Source organism: Branchiostoma lanceolatum, chromosome 2 (genome assembly GCF_035083965.1).
Source record: "Branchiostoma lanceolatum isolate klBraLanc5 chromosome 2, klBraLanc5.hap2, whole genome shotgun sequence".
Classification (NCBI taxonomy): Eukaryota; Metazoa; Chordata; class Leptocardii; order Amphioxiformes; family Branchiostomatidae; genus Branchiostoma; species Branchiostoma lanceolatum.
The window spans coordinates 15321995-15338014 of record NC_089723.1 but is presented as its reverse complement, the minus strand read 5'-3'; the positions used below and the strand labels follow the sequence as shown (position 1 = coordinate 15338014).

The 16020-nt window shown below is 42.0% G+C and overlaps 2 protein-coding genes across 2 annotated transcripts; both read right to left on the bottom strand.

Annotated features, from left to right (window-relative positions):
• Positions 1-7070: 7070 nt before the first annotated feature.
• Positions 7071-9195, bottom strand: LOC136427567 (protein Lines homolog 1-like). The gene is made up of 2 exons (XM_066416530.1): positions 8975-9195; positions 7071-8028 (listed from the first exon to the last, which is right to left on the bottom strand). Exons 1-2 carry the CDS (start codon positions 9022-9024, stop codon positions 7161-7163), a joined length of 918 nt encoding a protein of 305 aa, XP_066272627.1. The 5' UTR covers positions 9025-9195; the 3' UTR covers positions 7071-7160.
• A 1069-nt stretch (positions 9196-10264) lies between these two features.
• On the bottom strand, positions 10265-16009 carry LOC136427565 (uncharacterized). Its single transcript, XM_066416527.1, has 5 exons — positions 15869-16009; positions 15204-15530; positions 13198-13290; positions 12081-12246; positions 10265-11155 (listed from the first exon to the last, which is right to left on the bottom strand). The coding sequence occupies exons 1-5, from the start codon at positions 15881-15883 to the stop codon at positions 10488-10490; spliced, it is 1269 nt and encodes a 422-aa protein (XP_066272624.1). The 5' UTR covers positions 15884-16009; the 3' UTR covers positions 10265-10487.
• Positions 16010-16020: the final 11 nt, after the last annotated feature.

The following is a 16020-nucleotide window of genomic DNA, read 5'->3' as shown; positions in this document are numbered from 1 at the left end:
CAAGAGACGACACGACCAGACCGACTACCACCGATACAATAACTGATATGAGAACATGATCTGCTGCAGGAGGCACCTCTAGATCTTGCCCAGGTGTGCTATCCATCTGAAGTGTAGAGTGGCCCCACGGTGCTGAAAATGTGTGGCCTTTCTGTGTAGTTTCAGAGTAGGGTGCCAGGCTGCTGGAGGGGTCAATATCGGTCCTGTAAGAAGTTGATGTTGTGTTGGTCTGACGTTGGACCGGGGTAATGGTGAAAAACAACTTCGTGTGTTCACCTCTGTTGAGAATAATGCAGGTGATGTTCTTCGCGTTGTTATGGGTGGTATATGTGTGCTTTTGGCTGCTGCTAGACTCTAGATCTGTGGTGGTTAGTGTGCTCGTACCTTGTGTCTGGACAAATGACATGGCAACACCTTCAGAGGTTGTATTCTCTGCGGCCATGGAAACCAGTCGGAAGATTGAATTTTCTACCAGGCCCACTGTAATGCCCCCATCGTATTCCCAAACCTTCCTGCACAGCTCAAGCGTGTTGGGGATCAGTTTGTCTTTCAGAGAGCCATTAGTAGCCAGGACAACAACTGGGGCCTGTATGGACATCGTGCTCAGCAAAGTATCCAAATCACCACATGATCTGCCAGGGTTGACCGCTCCAAATTCCCTGTTACCAGGCACATTGTTCGATGAATCAAACATCCACCCAAACGAGAGTTCATGACCATTGTGCCTGGCACAGAAGAGGAAGTGTGGCACCTCAACGACCATTGTTACTGACTGCCTTCTGAACACATGGGCTAACCGATCTAGGCTCCACATCATTCCGATTGGCTTTGCATCATGGACAGACGACAACAAACCACTGCTGACATGCAGCATTGACAACGAAGACTGTCCCGACAACACCTCTCCATCCAAACATGACAGATCATTACCTCTCAAGTCTAACAAGGTCAGCTGTAGGTGTTGGAATGACCCCGGGGATATGCTATCGATTGCATTCGACCTCAGGTTCAGTCTCAGGCTACCCTTCAGTCCAAAGAGCCAGGAAGGGTCTACAACCTGTAACAGGTTGTTCTCTAGGTCCAAGACGTTCAGGCTAGTTAGGTGCAGGAAGGCCAGTGGTTCTATCTCCTTGATGCTGTTGTTGAACAAATTCAGCACCAAGAGCTTCTCCAAGCCAGTGAACCAGGTCTGCTTGACATTTGTCAACCTGTTAGACTCTAGGGACAGTTTGTTTAGATTGGAAAACGCCGTAAATGTGTTATTCTCCACATCAGTGATCTTTGCATCTATCAGAGCCAAAGTAAGGACCGTCAAATGCCCGAGGTGTGAGAGCTTCTTTGCCGTCAGGACATGGAGCGGGTATCCTCTTACTGCCAAACTACTGACCTCACCAAGAATAGGGAAAGGACTTCCAGATGCAACACCCTCATTGGAGACCTCACACATGACACATGCCCTTGAAGTCCCCTGATGCAATATCACCGTCCTGCCTGTGTTAGGCACACACTCCCGCCACCCAGCCCTCTTACACTGACGAAACACCGGGCCATTGTAGGCTACACAAGCAGCTGCCAGAAGAAGCAAGAACAACATGGCTGCATTTTCCTTCGCGCCACCTCTTACATACATTCTAGTCAATCCGTATCCAAACCTTTTATCCGAGAATAATTTGTCACTTACCGTATCAGATGTGTAAGCATCAAGAACGAACTGTTGGTCAGCTTAGCACTTATTTTCTCCGTCTTAAGATTAATTTTCTGTGCCTCACTGCCGGCTGCGGTAGCGTCTGTACGTTTACTGCATTTATTCACCAGACGAATGACTTTTTCGTCTTCATTTGCATTTAGAGTACTGAGAAGGAATGTGATTAACGTAATAATGCCTTTTGTTGTACAGGATCTGCTCAGAATCATGCTTCCTGGTATTTAGAATAATCTTACGAAAAAAGATAATGACAAATGACTGTATGCTTTCCTAACGTTGAACCAAAACTATCGTTTCAGTGCGTTTGTGTTTATGTTTGTTGTTTTATTTTTAGGCATATTATCGGGAGGTGATAGGTACATTTTTCTGAAATTGGTAGGAACTAAAACGAGTCACGCTAGAGAACAATATTGAAGCAATCCTGACAACATTGGAGCATCAGTGTCGCTATTAGAATACAAGGCAATGCACCCTCTAGAAGAAATGCCACTCCTATCCAAGTGCGATTGATTGTGGGTGCCGACTTATAGTGTTGTCCTGACAAGTGCAAACAACCGAAAGAAGGGCGGCAACATGAAACGTTTCAATCCGACAACATGAACAGTATTGTACATATGTATTTTTGTTGTTATAGATGTAAGATGTAAGTGAAAGACCCCACGGGGTTGCATATTGAGCTTCCCTGTATAGCGGACAACCCTTGGCATACTATTCATTCTATTTGGCCGATTTCTACTATTTCCCCAACGATCCGCGGAGCCTGGTAACGTTGGGTAACCTAAATTCGTGGGGTACTTAAAGTCGGGATTTTTCGAAAACGGGGTATTTAGGGATATGTGCTAGATGCAAAATCAGTTATAACGCCAGCAATGCAAAGCAGATAGACTAACGTATTCAGAACACTGGCTGAAAAGCTTCGATAACCATGCATTAGAAGTTGGCGACGTCAAAAACTCTCCGTCCCTTATTGACAGAGTCTGGGGGCTTCGTGGGAGAATCACCCAGCACGGTTGTTCGCTGGTTTATAAGACAAATGTCACATCTCCTGCCTGCTAAACACAATTATTTATAAGACAACTTATTACAATCTCTTTTGCTAACCTGCAACTGGATTCTAAGTGTGATCAATCATCAAAACTCCTCTCTGTTGCTACAACCTACGGCACGTGTATTTTCCCGCCGCCATATTGTTAACCAGAATCCTGTTGTCAAGCAGACGACAAAGGTTTGTGAGGAACACTTTTTTGTCTAAATGCTGCGTGTGATAGTGGACTGAGGAAGATATTTTCCTCAAAGTTTGCTCCTAACACAACAAGGAACACATGGACATAGTAGTATTACCATTGCTACGGCATCCAGCTAACTTCCCATGAATAATGTAACGACTTACACGTTGCCCGATGATGACGATGGGCCGACTTTGAGTGAAGTTCTACCGACTCAACACACGGGTTGTTCCCGAACTGGCCTGATGTGTGCGGTACGGCCGTTTTTTCGTGTATTTTTTTTTACTTGGACACGTCTATATCCATAGCACTCTCCTCAAGCCAAGGATAGAACGAATAGCTGCTGTATAAAATGTGATTAGCGGTAAGATATTCAAGACGAATCTTCTCTCCCGAATTAATGTGCCCCCCTGTCCGACAGCACCATAATTGTGCGTGCGGCGGACGGTAGTTTCAAGTTGAAATATTATGGTGTCAGCACGACTAGAGACAAAATCTACCATATATATGATTAGTGCAAAGATAATACATGATACTGACAGAATAATAGAAAAAAAGGATGGTTTAGTGTTCTGCTAGATTGATTTCAGTCAACCATTATCGGAAAAATCCCGAATTTAGGTTACCCAACGTTAGAGGCTAAAATGCTGACGGGAAAAGACGATGAGTTGTGACATGTCAGACCCACGGTCTATACCAAGACTATGAAATGCTTTGCCAAACGTAGAACATGTACCTGAAGGTTCATGTCTTTCTGCTGCCGTAGTCCCTCAGATTTTAATCCATGAACTTAGACGAATATCTTTAACAAAAGTCAAATGAACCATGTCCAGTTGATATCGTGGTGTTTTAAGTTGTCGATGATAAGTGAAGACGTCATCATAATTTTCTTATGATCATGACAGAGTCGTACGCAGTGCTTGATGACCAGTTGTTGTAGAGGCAAATGTCTCAACACAAGCGCCACATGCAAACTACTAGTATGTAAGTGCGATGCATTTACCAGTCATATCTTTTGTATTTTTTGTATTGTACGGTTCATTACAAGGTCAGTTTGGCAGCTGAGGCCGTGATGCACACATTTTCTGGTTTCGTTATGAGCTATATCATTGCCACTATTTAAAGTGAGAGTTTTAACCCAGCTTAACGATGATTCAAGAGCCCGAGTTCTACATGTACATGTAACTTGTTCCAGAAGTTTCACACCTAGTCACAGGTACGTATGTCCCTGAGAGTAGATGTACAATATAGTATGAATATGCATAAGATACACCACAGTTTCTGTTCTTAGGGGAATGGTAATGTATTGCTAAAGCTCCGTTGTAATGTCGGAACTGGTAGTTTTTTTTACCATCACAGCTACGTATACAGACTAAGGCGTAAAAACCACTGTCTTTCAGAAGCGTTCTGTTGTATCTGATAGTCGAAGGGCCAAGCATCGAATATTCGATTCTACTTCCGGGTTTTTCTAAAACGGCACAAAATCGAACATCGTTGACACGAGATAGTCTCCAAGCAGACCTACGGGTTGGCAAAAAGACCGTATCCAACAGGCAGAAGGAGTTTCTATAGCCAACCCAAGTCTCATACCCAAACTTGGGAAGAGACTTGGGTTGGCTATAGAAACTCCTTCTGCCTGTTGAATACGGTCTTTTTGCCAACCCGTAGGTCTGCTTGGAGACTAGACACGAGTAGCGCGGGGACGAGAGGCCAGGTTAGCTTCTGACGTTTAACCGTTTCACGCAAAATGAACACCGAGGGCCGGTGATAACGATGAGATCAAGAAGATAAGGACCAATTTGAGCCCTTTTTGTTGCTAAACTTTCAATTATACATGTTTTTCTCCTGATAATTTGGCGAACATTTGGGTCTGACGTCAGGGATTTGTTTAACTGGCTCAGTATTTCTAGTCAGTATACTAGCAACCATACTCTAGACGATCATGTTTATAAACGGCAACTGTTGTACAGAAAGCATCTAATGTTTTGTGTCAGTCCAAAAATAGGGGGAACCAGGTTAGTATTGTGTGGGAAAAAACTTGAAGTCGGGTCAGCTATAAACCCGGACTTTTAGTTGCCTCACAACCACACACCAAGCACCCTCCTCAACCTCTTCTCCCGTTATATTGATTTGTACATATACAATGTAGCCTGGGGTCCAGCGTTGGTAGCTTTAAGTCCGCTCCCAACGGTCGCTACCCCGCGGGAGAGGTAGACAGGAAAGTTTGACAAAGCATCTATTAGGTATATGGGACAGTGCACTGTTGCCGTACATGATTTTTATACACAACTTTCTAGTGACTACACACTGTGGCAGTGCGATGCCCGCAATTGGACACGGCACGACACAAAGTTCCGAGTACGGCAGGAAATTTGAGTGGGTACGGCAAAAATCACCGGGCACCGCACGAATTTGTAGCGGGTACGGTACGAATTACTAGGTACAGCTAAATGAGCTTTGTGGGGGAGTTATAGAGGCCCGCGCCCAACATCGGTCAGGGCGGAGCCAGTCACTTTCTCGGACAGTGGAGTTGGCATTACACAAACTAAACAAACTAAATAAAGTCTGTGGTTAACAGGTAAACATGTATATAATTGAATACTTTATGCACTTTGTGACAGCTCAGTGCTGCGCTCCCCTGTTTTCAAATAAACAATTAACTATATATCAAATGAAAGGTAAGGTTTCTGGAAATCAGCACAGAGATTTTCAAGAATATTCATGAACGCTACATACCTACTGCAAGCCATCAAAAATGGCGTAAAATACGCAATGTTCAGTGGATAATTTCATATAGTGTGACTCATTTAAAACCAATAATTTGGCCACCGGTGGGCGCACCAATGCTTGTTTTTTAAGCACGCCAAATTTCATGAACCTGCAGTCAACCAACTTTCTGCTAGGAGTGTTAAAGTAGAGCCTACTTGAGGGTATTTTCACGGGAGAGGTGCGTTACGTCGTTTTAGCGTTTTAACAAAATAAGCGTGTTCTAGAGCGTTGGCCCTTCGACTACTGAGGTGTGACTGTGCTGCGTCATGGACGGGCAGAAGGGGATTCGTGTTCCAGGCTGGATTCATGATCCGCAAAAAAATCACTGCACGATAAGTCCATGATCATTGTTCGATAACTCTGAGTTTGACGGTGGTTGGTAGGATTTGATATTACCCCAGGTTGCTGTATTAAAGCTCTCCAACCCCTCCCCTTAACTCTTGTCATTTCTCTTGTATTTTGAGGCCTGCCAGTCACAGCTCATTGGTTCTGTGTTACAAAATGTCAGACTTTGCAGATATTTTCCTAAAGAACTTTTCAACGGTTACGTTGATCGAAATTTCTGAACTGGCTTCCGCTCTGCCATGCCAATGCTTCTACACAATGTTTATGATTATATGATTACTGCGCACAAAGGAATTCACTTAGCTATCGGCAGCAGGCGTGAGTTATGCCAGGCCCGGTACTACCAAACATCTGACGCCGCCCTAGAAAATTAAACCCATTGATTACATTCAGTTCATACTTTTGCTTCAGCCTTCGCCTGCAAAGAACATTCTAGTGATAGCGCTAAGTGGCCTATACAGAAAAAACGCCAGGGACCTAGCCAGCACATCACCTCTGTTGAACCAAATCTGTCGTTCCAATACGAGAGAATTCATGCTACTTACAGACGACTGCATTTGCTGCCCCCACTTCTTTTAAGAATAATATGCATCTCTTCTTTGAAGGCAAAATATTTCTTTAAAAAGGCAATGATGAGTTTTGGTGATGATTTGATGCAATTTCTGATAAAGAGGTTAGATTTCCAAATGGTACTGTTCAGTAAAAAAAATACATTTAGATTGCGCATCTAATCTACACTTTCAATATCTTGAATTTTGTGGTCAAATTAATAAAGGTAGTCCCCAGCGGGAGTTCCACGACCTCATACCTTTCCTAAAATGATGGTAACATCATGAATTTTTCTCATTTATCATGCAAATGAGGTCTTCTTAAACAAAATCAGTGGATCCTCTTCTCTGGCAATGTGAATCTTTACCCCCAGTTCAGTCACCATATGCCCACCGCCCTAAAAGTAGCCAAGACACTGTATACTAGCAAAAAGAATAACACTGAAGCACAAACGTAATAAAGACAATGACACAATGTACTTTGGTTTCATATATCTGTAATAAATAAAAATGTACACTCTCTTGTTTTCTGCATAATAATGTTATGCTGGAAATATATTTGTTCTCTTATTCTTCTTCATACCTAGTTTCAACCCTGGTCAACAGTCTTAAAAGTGGGCTAACATTATATGGAAACAACTTCTTCTCACTTAGTCTCTCTACGGCTAGCCTCAGCCTAATTAACACCCCCATGGTTTTATCCAAAGTGGACTCTTCCTCGGCATTGTCACTCGACTTATCATCATCAGATGAATCACTGAAAGAGTCATCTTTCTCCCCCTCACAAGTCTCTCCTGTCTTACTGTCATGTTGCAAATCTTGACCTTGAAAATCTTGACCTTGAAAATCTTGACCTTGAGGATTTGTAGACTGCACAGTATCTACATTTTCCACAATGGCTGGAAGCTGTTGTCCAGCAATGTCCATTTCAAAACGGTTAAACTCAGACAAAGACATTGTCACAACTCCAAGTGCAGGGATGCCTTCAAGTTCGATATCATCTAACACTTTTTCTGAGGTTTGGTCAGATGGCTGTGCGCCACTTTGCTGTGATAGTTTTCCACGTGTATGATCTAGTTGTCGAGGGGGAGGGCTTTCGCATTTCTTCGCTCCAATCTGTTTAAAACTTGTTTTGTTACTGTTAGGAATAACCAAATCCTTCCAGCTGCTCTCAATGCCACCATCAGAAGACTCATAGGTGTCCATTGTTGTAATTGTTTGATGATAGAGCTGGTTTGTTTCTTGGAACACCTGCCATTCTGTGATGACCAGATGGAGGTATCTGGTGATGTACGCGAGGAAACAGGTTTCCATGGAGATGAGGAGGTCTAGGAGGATGGAGTGGTCCCAGGTGGTGGTCTCTAAGAACTGCAGGAAGATACGGTGAGGGTTCAACAACCTGACGACATCGGCATGTGGACAGTCTGTAGTATACCTGCAAAAAGCACAATGATGTTAAGGTGACAAAGAATTGCTACAAATGATGAAGACCCACTAATCAAGTCAATTCAGACTACTTTTACCAACTCTAAATGTAACAATATTCGAGATACTGGTATCCGATACTTTAAGTCTTAATGTTTACATTGTGCTGAAAAATTAGAAGATTTTCTGTCAGAAATAAACTCTTTGTTTCCACTGCAAACTTTAAACACTGTAAAAAAACCTTTTACCCTCTATCGCAAAATCAAGCACCCTCAAGCTTGAATGGAATTACATTATTTTTAAAGTTCAAATGTAGCTTTAAGCTTTTGGTACAAGAGAGGATAAAAATCACACATAGTACTAAAGGTTAGTTCTTTTCTAAAATAGGTTGTCAGGGTAGAGTTGTCAATCTGGCAGAATTGTCAAATAGAGATCCTGATTGGAGTCAGTAAATCTAAATCGATTCCCTGATAGGGGAAATCAATTGAAAATTGAAAAGCCTACATGTACTATACTATGCTAAATATATGCAAAAGTCAAGTTCTCACTTGTTTTACATAAGTCCGTCATAGTTCAGGGCTCTCGCAACTTGCTGACAGCTGCTGAGGGCTACTCCCCTGATGATTGAATTATGTGACATTAGGTTGCTACACTTCCCAACCTGTACAAATAGGGCTTTTCAAGCTGGCTTTCCTGGTACTGGATTTCAAGGAATTTCACAATTCAAAGCCTGCTAACTCGTCAATTCCTTCGAATTCATCTGGAAACTCCTTAAAATCCATCCCCAGGAAAGCCAGCTTGAAAAGCCGTATTCATACAGGTTGGCAAATTCAGCAACCTGATCATTACATCACATGATTCAATCAGGCAACCGGTAGAATCAGTTACCATTAGTAATTCTGCCAGATTACAATCTCTACCCTGACACAGGTTATCATCAGAATACATGTACATACCTGCCTACAGCTGTGTTGATGTCCAGTAGACATAGCATGGCTTCTATCATGGAGTCATCCTGGTCGAAGAACAGCTCGAACAACCATGACTCAGTCTGTGAAACAGCATACTGTCCTGCTTCAGCAGCACGTTCTTTAGCTGTCACAGCTAACTTCTTACACACAAAAGAGGACAGTCTCCGGAGGCTGGTGAAAATATCCTGGGCCTCTTCTATAATGAAAACAAGAAAATGCACTATTAATGAACAAGCATATGCTGCCCCTACTACTAAGTTATGGGAGTGAGTGAGTGAGTGAGTGAGTGAGTGAGTGAGTGAGTGAGTGAGTGAGTGAGTGAGTGAGTGAGTGAGTGAGTGGGTGGGTGGGTGGGTGGGTGAGTGAGTGAGTGGGTGAGTGGGTGGGTGAGTGAGTGAGTGAGTGAGTGAGTGAGTGAGTGGGTGAGTGAGTGGGTGAGTGAGTGGGTGGGTGAGTGAGTGTGTGAGTGGGTGAGTGAGTGTGTGAGTGGGTGGGTGAGTGAGTGGGTGAGTGAGTGAGTGAGTGAGTGAGTGATAGAGGAAAGAGTTCTGATCTCAGATGTTTTACAACTCAAAAGATAACAAAGTTAGATAAATGCAATGAGCTTTGTACATTAGTAGCAGTATCATACAAATTAGAATTTCTATCTATCTGCTTATTCCATTATGCAGTTATCGTTTACTTAATCACGATAAATCAGTGAATGTAACAGTTAGTGAATATATTTTCTAAATTGTATTTACATAATTTGCTTAGCCTGGTTCCTATCCTATTCTAGCTGCAATTTGCTCCTTCTACGGCTTCCATACAGAATAGTCTGGCACCTGTATGTCTCTAATACCTAAATGTTTACTAGCCTTTATGTCATCTATATTATGTCCAGTTGTATCTGATATTTCTCAGAAGCAGTGTAACGGGGATGCATACCTCCAAATGCCTGTTCAAACCCTTTATAAATCATGCGGTTACGAGGGACAGTGGGACATGGAGCCAAACAGAGCTCTTGCTTATATTCTTTAAAAAAAATGTGTACAAGCAGCCATGGGAGTGAATCTTGGGCCTCGGATCTGCAGCGATTGCGTCGCAACGACCGAGCCATGATCAGAATCGGATCCCGACAGCAGTATAATCAAATATTGGATACTACTACTACAATGAATACTTAAATTCCAAACTGGTGTCAGACAAGGAAGTAATAAGAAGTAAGAACCGGACAGTGATGTCTCCAGCACCTATATCCCTCTGTCCCGGGACAGAAATTTGCTAAGTCTGTCCAAAAACCCAAACTTCATGACATAAGTACTGGTTAGTTCTGCTAGTTCACTTTAGTGACGCTGAAGAAGAGTGATGGATGTCACTCGAAACGTCCGGAAATAAATCTCTGAATTTTTATCCAGTTGTAGAGTTTGAATTTCTCCTTATATATTGTTTACCTGGATGTCTAACCTTCACAAACGTTTCATGACATGAAATTGATAGATTTTAACAACCAAGAATACTAGTAACAACATGGACTCACAAACATTGAGTGGGACGGAAACAAATTTAAACCTGGAGACAGCCTTGGACCGGAGCAAGAAGAGGATGGATACCAGACTACAGTTGACCTACCTGGCTCAGACAATCCGCTAACGACGGAGCAAGCCTTCAGCAGTACCAGCACAAGTGTTCGCACCAACACCCAGTCTCCAGGTTTCTGTCCTTCGACGAGCCCCTCAACGTAGCCTGTTCCACCAAACCCAACGCGTTGGTCCTTCCACGGCACTCTCTCCATCGCATCATCATCAAAGGTTTTCAGTAGAGAACGGGCTACTGAAATAACTGTCTCAGAATCTGCACCAACTTCATCCTGCTCGTGCACTAAAATCCGAGAAAAGACCTCCAAAATATTTGCGTAAACCAGAGAAGATTTGGTGTGTTTCAACGCTTGGACTAACTCCAGCAGGACATTGGTGTTGCATAGTTGGCTAACAGTTCCTACTTCACTGTTTAAACACTCCATCCACAGAGACAACAGTGAGAGAAATGCAACTTCGCTTCCTTCATGGGAGGTAGGTGGCTGATGGCTTGATTGTTGCTCTGTGAGTGACTGGCACTCCTTCAGGTAGAGTTGAGTCAACTGGTCCCAATTTTCCTCCAAAATATGGAAGTAAGCAACGCCAGTTCCTACAGTTATTCAAAAGAAAAATGGGTATTTTCATCTAATTTACAGATATTCGTTTTCACATTTCAAGGTGATAATGAGACATTTATTTGCATAACGCACAGTCCACATGAAAGCACTAACTGAAATACAACACAACTGTACAGTAAAACATACACACTTTTAAGTTGCAATATTCACCCGAAATTATATGATTCACTAACAGATAAAACTATCTATATATGACTGTATTCATTTGTCAATCTTAAATACGGATGGATAGTCCCTTCAGCCGAATAGGGCTGATTTCCAAGGATATGCCCATGACAGGTAAACAGAATACAAGATTACATGTAGGACTCCTAGGAGGTCATGAATACTAGTCAGAGATGGTCGTCGAAAACTAGGGCTGTGTACCCATACAGAGTAACAGTATGACACTTTGAAAATCTTTTTGGAACAGGTCCAAAATACCTAATGTCAATGTATCAGTACTGTACCTGAATAAAATTAGTCAAGTATAGACTTTCAAAGGTGCTTTTCTGCGCTGCACTAAGTATAGATGTGGCTTCTGTCCACTGCCATGGTAATTTCATGACAATTTTATCTGTCAAAGTGGCCGTCCCCTGACCTGTTATCCTAGTCAGGCTTGAACTGGTTAGTACCAGTACAGTACCGGTACACCAGGGTTCAGGTATTTCGGACCTGTAACTAATTGATTGTACCAGTACTGTATCACTACCTGTACACAGCTCTATCTCTTTAAGTCCAAATGACATTCTGTTTATTATTAGTCTGTCATCTGTGAATGTGACATTCCAGGCACAACCATTTTGTTTGTGTTTTGTGTGTAGTTTTGTCATTGTTTAGGTACGGATACCAGTGTGGACCTGTGTCTTAATTAAGTTCTGTACTGGACTGTACCCTGCCTAAAACTCAGTTTCTCACCTTTTGGAACAGCAGCACTGTCTGATTCCTCAGGCATGCTGGGAACAGAGTTGCAGAGAGCCCTGATGACCAGTTTGAAGAGGTCAAAGGTACAAACAGCTCGACTGGAATGTCGCGACTCTGAAACTTGCTGTAACAGACCTGATAGCCACGTCTTAGGGAAAGGCTGTGAAACAAACAAACAAACAAACAAACAAACATAAATACAAACAAGCTGTCAGAAACATGGTATTGAAAAGGTGGACTTGTTTATGACTTTTAAATTCATGTTTTGTCTAAACATCAAACAGTTTACCTGTCCTGAAATCCTATGAAAGATTACATACAATTTAATACAAAGCAGTCAAAGAAATCTAAAAAAAACTTACTAATATACTACTACATGCAGGGCTTGAAATGATGGGTGCATGTGCACCTTTGTGCACCCAAAATCGGAGCTGTGCACCCAATTTGTAACTGTGGGTGCACAAGTGCACCTAGATATTTTTGTAGGCTTATATATGTTATTCGTAGAACTTGTTCACTGGTATACAAAACATTATTGAAATTCAAGTATCTGGAAAAGTAATATAACCTTTGTTGAACTTTGTTTGAAGCATTACTTGTTTGAAATTTTGAAGTTAGCTATAGAGTTACAAATTGAAGTTCTAATAAAAGCGTTAAGCTTACATATACATGTATGTTTTGCTGACATTCAGCTTTATTAAATATATATGTACGGTGCACCCAAAATTCTTTTTGGTTGAGTGCACCAGTGAACCTATTCCAAAAAATGAATTTCGAGCCCTGTGAAGTATAGGTGTTAAGTAGGCTGGAATATACGGCTAGATACATTCTGACCAGGGATACATTTCGGCCTGCTACACCTTTCTTCCCTTTCAGAAAATGCTGGCACTTTCTTACACACATTTATTTGTCAATATCTGGTAGATCAAGGAAGTGCTAAGAGATTTAAAATGAAGCTCATTGCCTTAAGTCAAGATACTTATGAGTGGTACAGCGTTACAGAAAGATCCATCAGTATATATTTGCTAAGTTGAAGAATATACATGTACGATACATTTCTATATAGATTCAATGTTCAATCATATACATATATACTGAAATCTTACTTTACCTGCATCTCTGTGGGAAAGTGGACTAAAACAGAAGCTGCTGTTTTGCAAGCTGTGTATGCTACCAACTGGTCACCTGACCCAAACAGCAAGTCCTACAATGTGAAAAAAAAAGAATAACACACATTTGGTTTTGTATGCATTTACAAATCCATGTCAATATACATGCAGTAGTAGTAGTAGTATCCATTATTTAATATACAGTCAAACCTGTATTAGCGGTCACCTTTGCATAGCGGCCACCTGCCCATAGTGGTCACTTTTTGTCGGTCCCTTGGATTTTTCCCATTGACATAAGCATTAAGAATTAGGCTATAGCGGTCACCTGTCCAACGCGGTCGCGGCCACACGATTTTCGGTCCCGCGGGTCTGGAAACACTGCCGATAACGGTCACGGCGCATGGTCGCCGCAAGATTCGGGAGCCTTCTTTCAAATCCCCGCGGAAAAAAATGTCATTATAGCTGCAGTGTTACCCATGAAAATGTTGTACATGGTTTTATTTTGCTCCTGGTGTTGGTTTTGAATTTCCAAAACCGCTAAGACGCCAGAAATAAGAGCCTCTTGGTGCGCGGTCCTAGCGGGACGCTTTGCTTACTTGGGTTACTTCACTCAAGTAGTACCATGGGGGAGCAGTTTGTTAAAAAAAAGACAGACGCCTTTTATCCTCTAAAAAAAGGTTATAACGCCATCCATTCTTTGCATACTCTGTTCTCTTTATTCAAAGAACTTCTTTGACGAAATAAGTTTACATTTTGTACTATCTGATGTAGAGTAAAATCATAACTCACAAATGCAGCTGCACCCACATTACAGTAGACTATCCCATGACCCTATGACCTCAAGCGCCATCTTGCAGCTGTTGTTTTTCCTCCCGGCAAGGAATCCGACCCAAACAGGCTGATTTTACCGTGAAATTCCGCAATTATTTGCTGATAAATGATGTCGCCCCGCAATTGAAAATGAAACGGTTGTCTTTGGCAACATTTTGGTCGCATGTGCTCCGGATTGGGGGCGGATCGATGGATCGACTTGGACTTAAATTTGCTTGTGGAAAAATCCGGACCTACCGAAAGCAGTCATCTTGAGCCGATGGTCGTCTTGTGGAAGTGGTCGGTAGACCAAGTTTGACTGTACATGCATGTGAATAAATGTTTCTCAGTGGGTACAGAAAACATGTGCCACTTATTGCTCGTAATCAATCAACTGTTTCTATAGAGCGGCCACCTGTCCATAGCGGTCGATTTTGGCCAGTCCCTTGAGTGACCGCTATAGGCAGGTTTGACTGTATATACTGAATGAAGATGATAGCCTTGCAATGTCTTAAAGTTTGAGCAAATAACTTGAGTCACTGATTGGTTGCTCAAAATCACATGACTGATGCAAGTCTCTGATTGGCTGACATCTTGGGCATCCAATCATTTCTATATCATTATATCTGAAATATAAGTATACTGTTGAAATTTTTGCAGTGGTTTTATGTTCGCAGCTTTTGCTGATCCGACCCCCGGGAGGGCTGGGACCAAGGGTGATGCAGAATACACTGTTGTATTTTATTTATGTCATACCCACCCGAGAAAACACAGATTTCAATGCGGAATGCGCCAAAAGTTGAGGGAGTTTTGTGTCCTCGAACAAAAAACTGTAACAACATCGATTCCAACCTCCGAATCTGGTATTCAAATTTGCGACGGCGGCGCAACCAGCGCGCTCGAAATGCATTCAAAATATTCCATGGAAGCCCGTGTGATACAACTACCGAACCCTATGTGATACAGATAGTTATCACATGGTCCGGAACACCCATATCAGCAGGTATGACATGAATATATATATATTCTTGGATTCCGACTGGCCATCCTAAAGGTAAGGTTTTTCCATCACATGACTTCAGTACAAGTAAATTTGTTTCAACTGCAAACTTAAAACCACCCGGTAAACACTCCATTTTCTCCCTACCCCAAAATCCAAATTCCGCAAACTTAAGCCATTTAAGTATGATGTACTTACCAGATATTCCAAGAGCTTGCAATCTTGAAGTAACAATCTTCTACAGATTTCTTGTAACTTCTTGTCTTTGCAATTTCCATCTTTGCCGACATTGCCAACTTTGTCGAACAGAATTGTAGTAATGGATAACTTCACAAGGCAAACATCTCTTTCCTGTAACATGACCAGTTTATTTTCTGAGCCACCGATTGGCTGCTTAAAGTCACATGACTGATGCAAGTCCAGTGATTGGCTGACATCTTGGGCATCCAGGTGGTCCAATCGGTGTGCTATGATGTCAGAGTGGAGATTGTCCAGTTTGCCAACAATGTCTTCCACTTTAAGTTTCTGCAGTGAGAAGCCAGGTGAACTATTATACGTGTACATATCATACATGTAGTCTAAAAGACCTGTTTTTCAAACAAACAATGACAACAAAAGTAAAACGATACTCTCACTTTGAAAAAGAAATACAAAATGGGGGATGAGGAAAAATAACATGCACCTTGATGTGATAAACAAACAAAAAGCATTTCTCTGTAATCATATGCGCCTAATAAAAGCAGTGAAAACGTTGGGGCTATCACGCATGCATGCCCCCCTCCCCACCCAAATATCAAAATTACGGCAAGTAAACAAATTATGACAAACAAATTCTTTATAGTTAACACCATATCACACATTACCTTTTGAGCTGCCATCCTTTCTCCGACATAAGCTATGAAATCCTAGAAAGCATAACTTTACCCGGTAAAAGCAATAATACCTTACAAAAATAAAACACATGGAACTTCGCGCGAAAACTGTTCAAGTTTGACCTTTAGTGCTTTAACCTTTG

Excerpts from the sequence above, each read along its gene's own strand:
- LOC136427567 (XM_066416530.1), bottom strand. The coding sequence starts at position 9,024 with ATGATAGAAGCCATGCTATGTCTACTGGACATCAACACAGCTGTAGGC. Across the intron at positions 8,029-8,974 it reads ATCAACACAGCTGTAGGCAG|GTATACTACAGACTGTCCAC; the intron begins GTATGTACATGT and ends TGCTTTTTGCAG.
- LOC136427565 (XM_066416527.1), bottom strand. Across the intron at positions 13,291-15,203 it reads GCAAGCTCTTGGAATATCTG|GACTTGCTGTTTGGGTCAGG; the intron begins GTAAGTACATCA and ends TTCACATTGTAG. Across the intron at positions 12,247-13,197 it reads ACTTTCCCACAGAGATGCAG|CCTTTCCCTAAGACGTGGCT; the intron begins GTAAAGTAAGAT and ends TTTGTTTCACAG.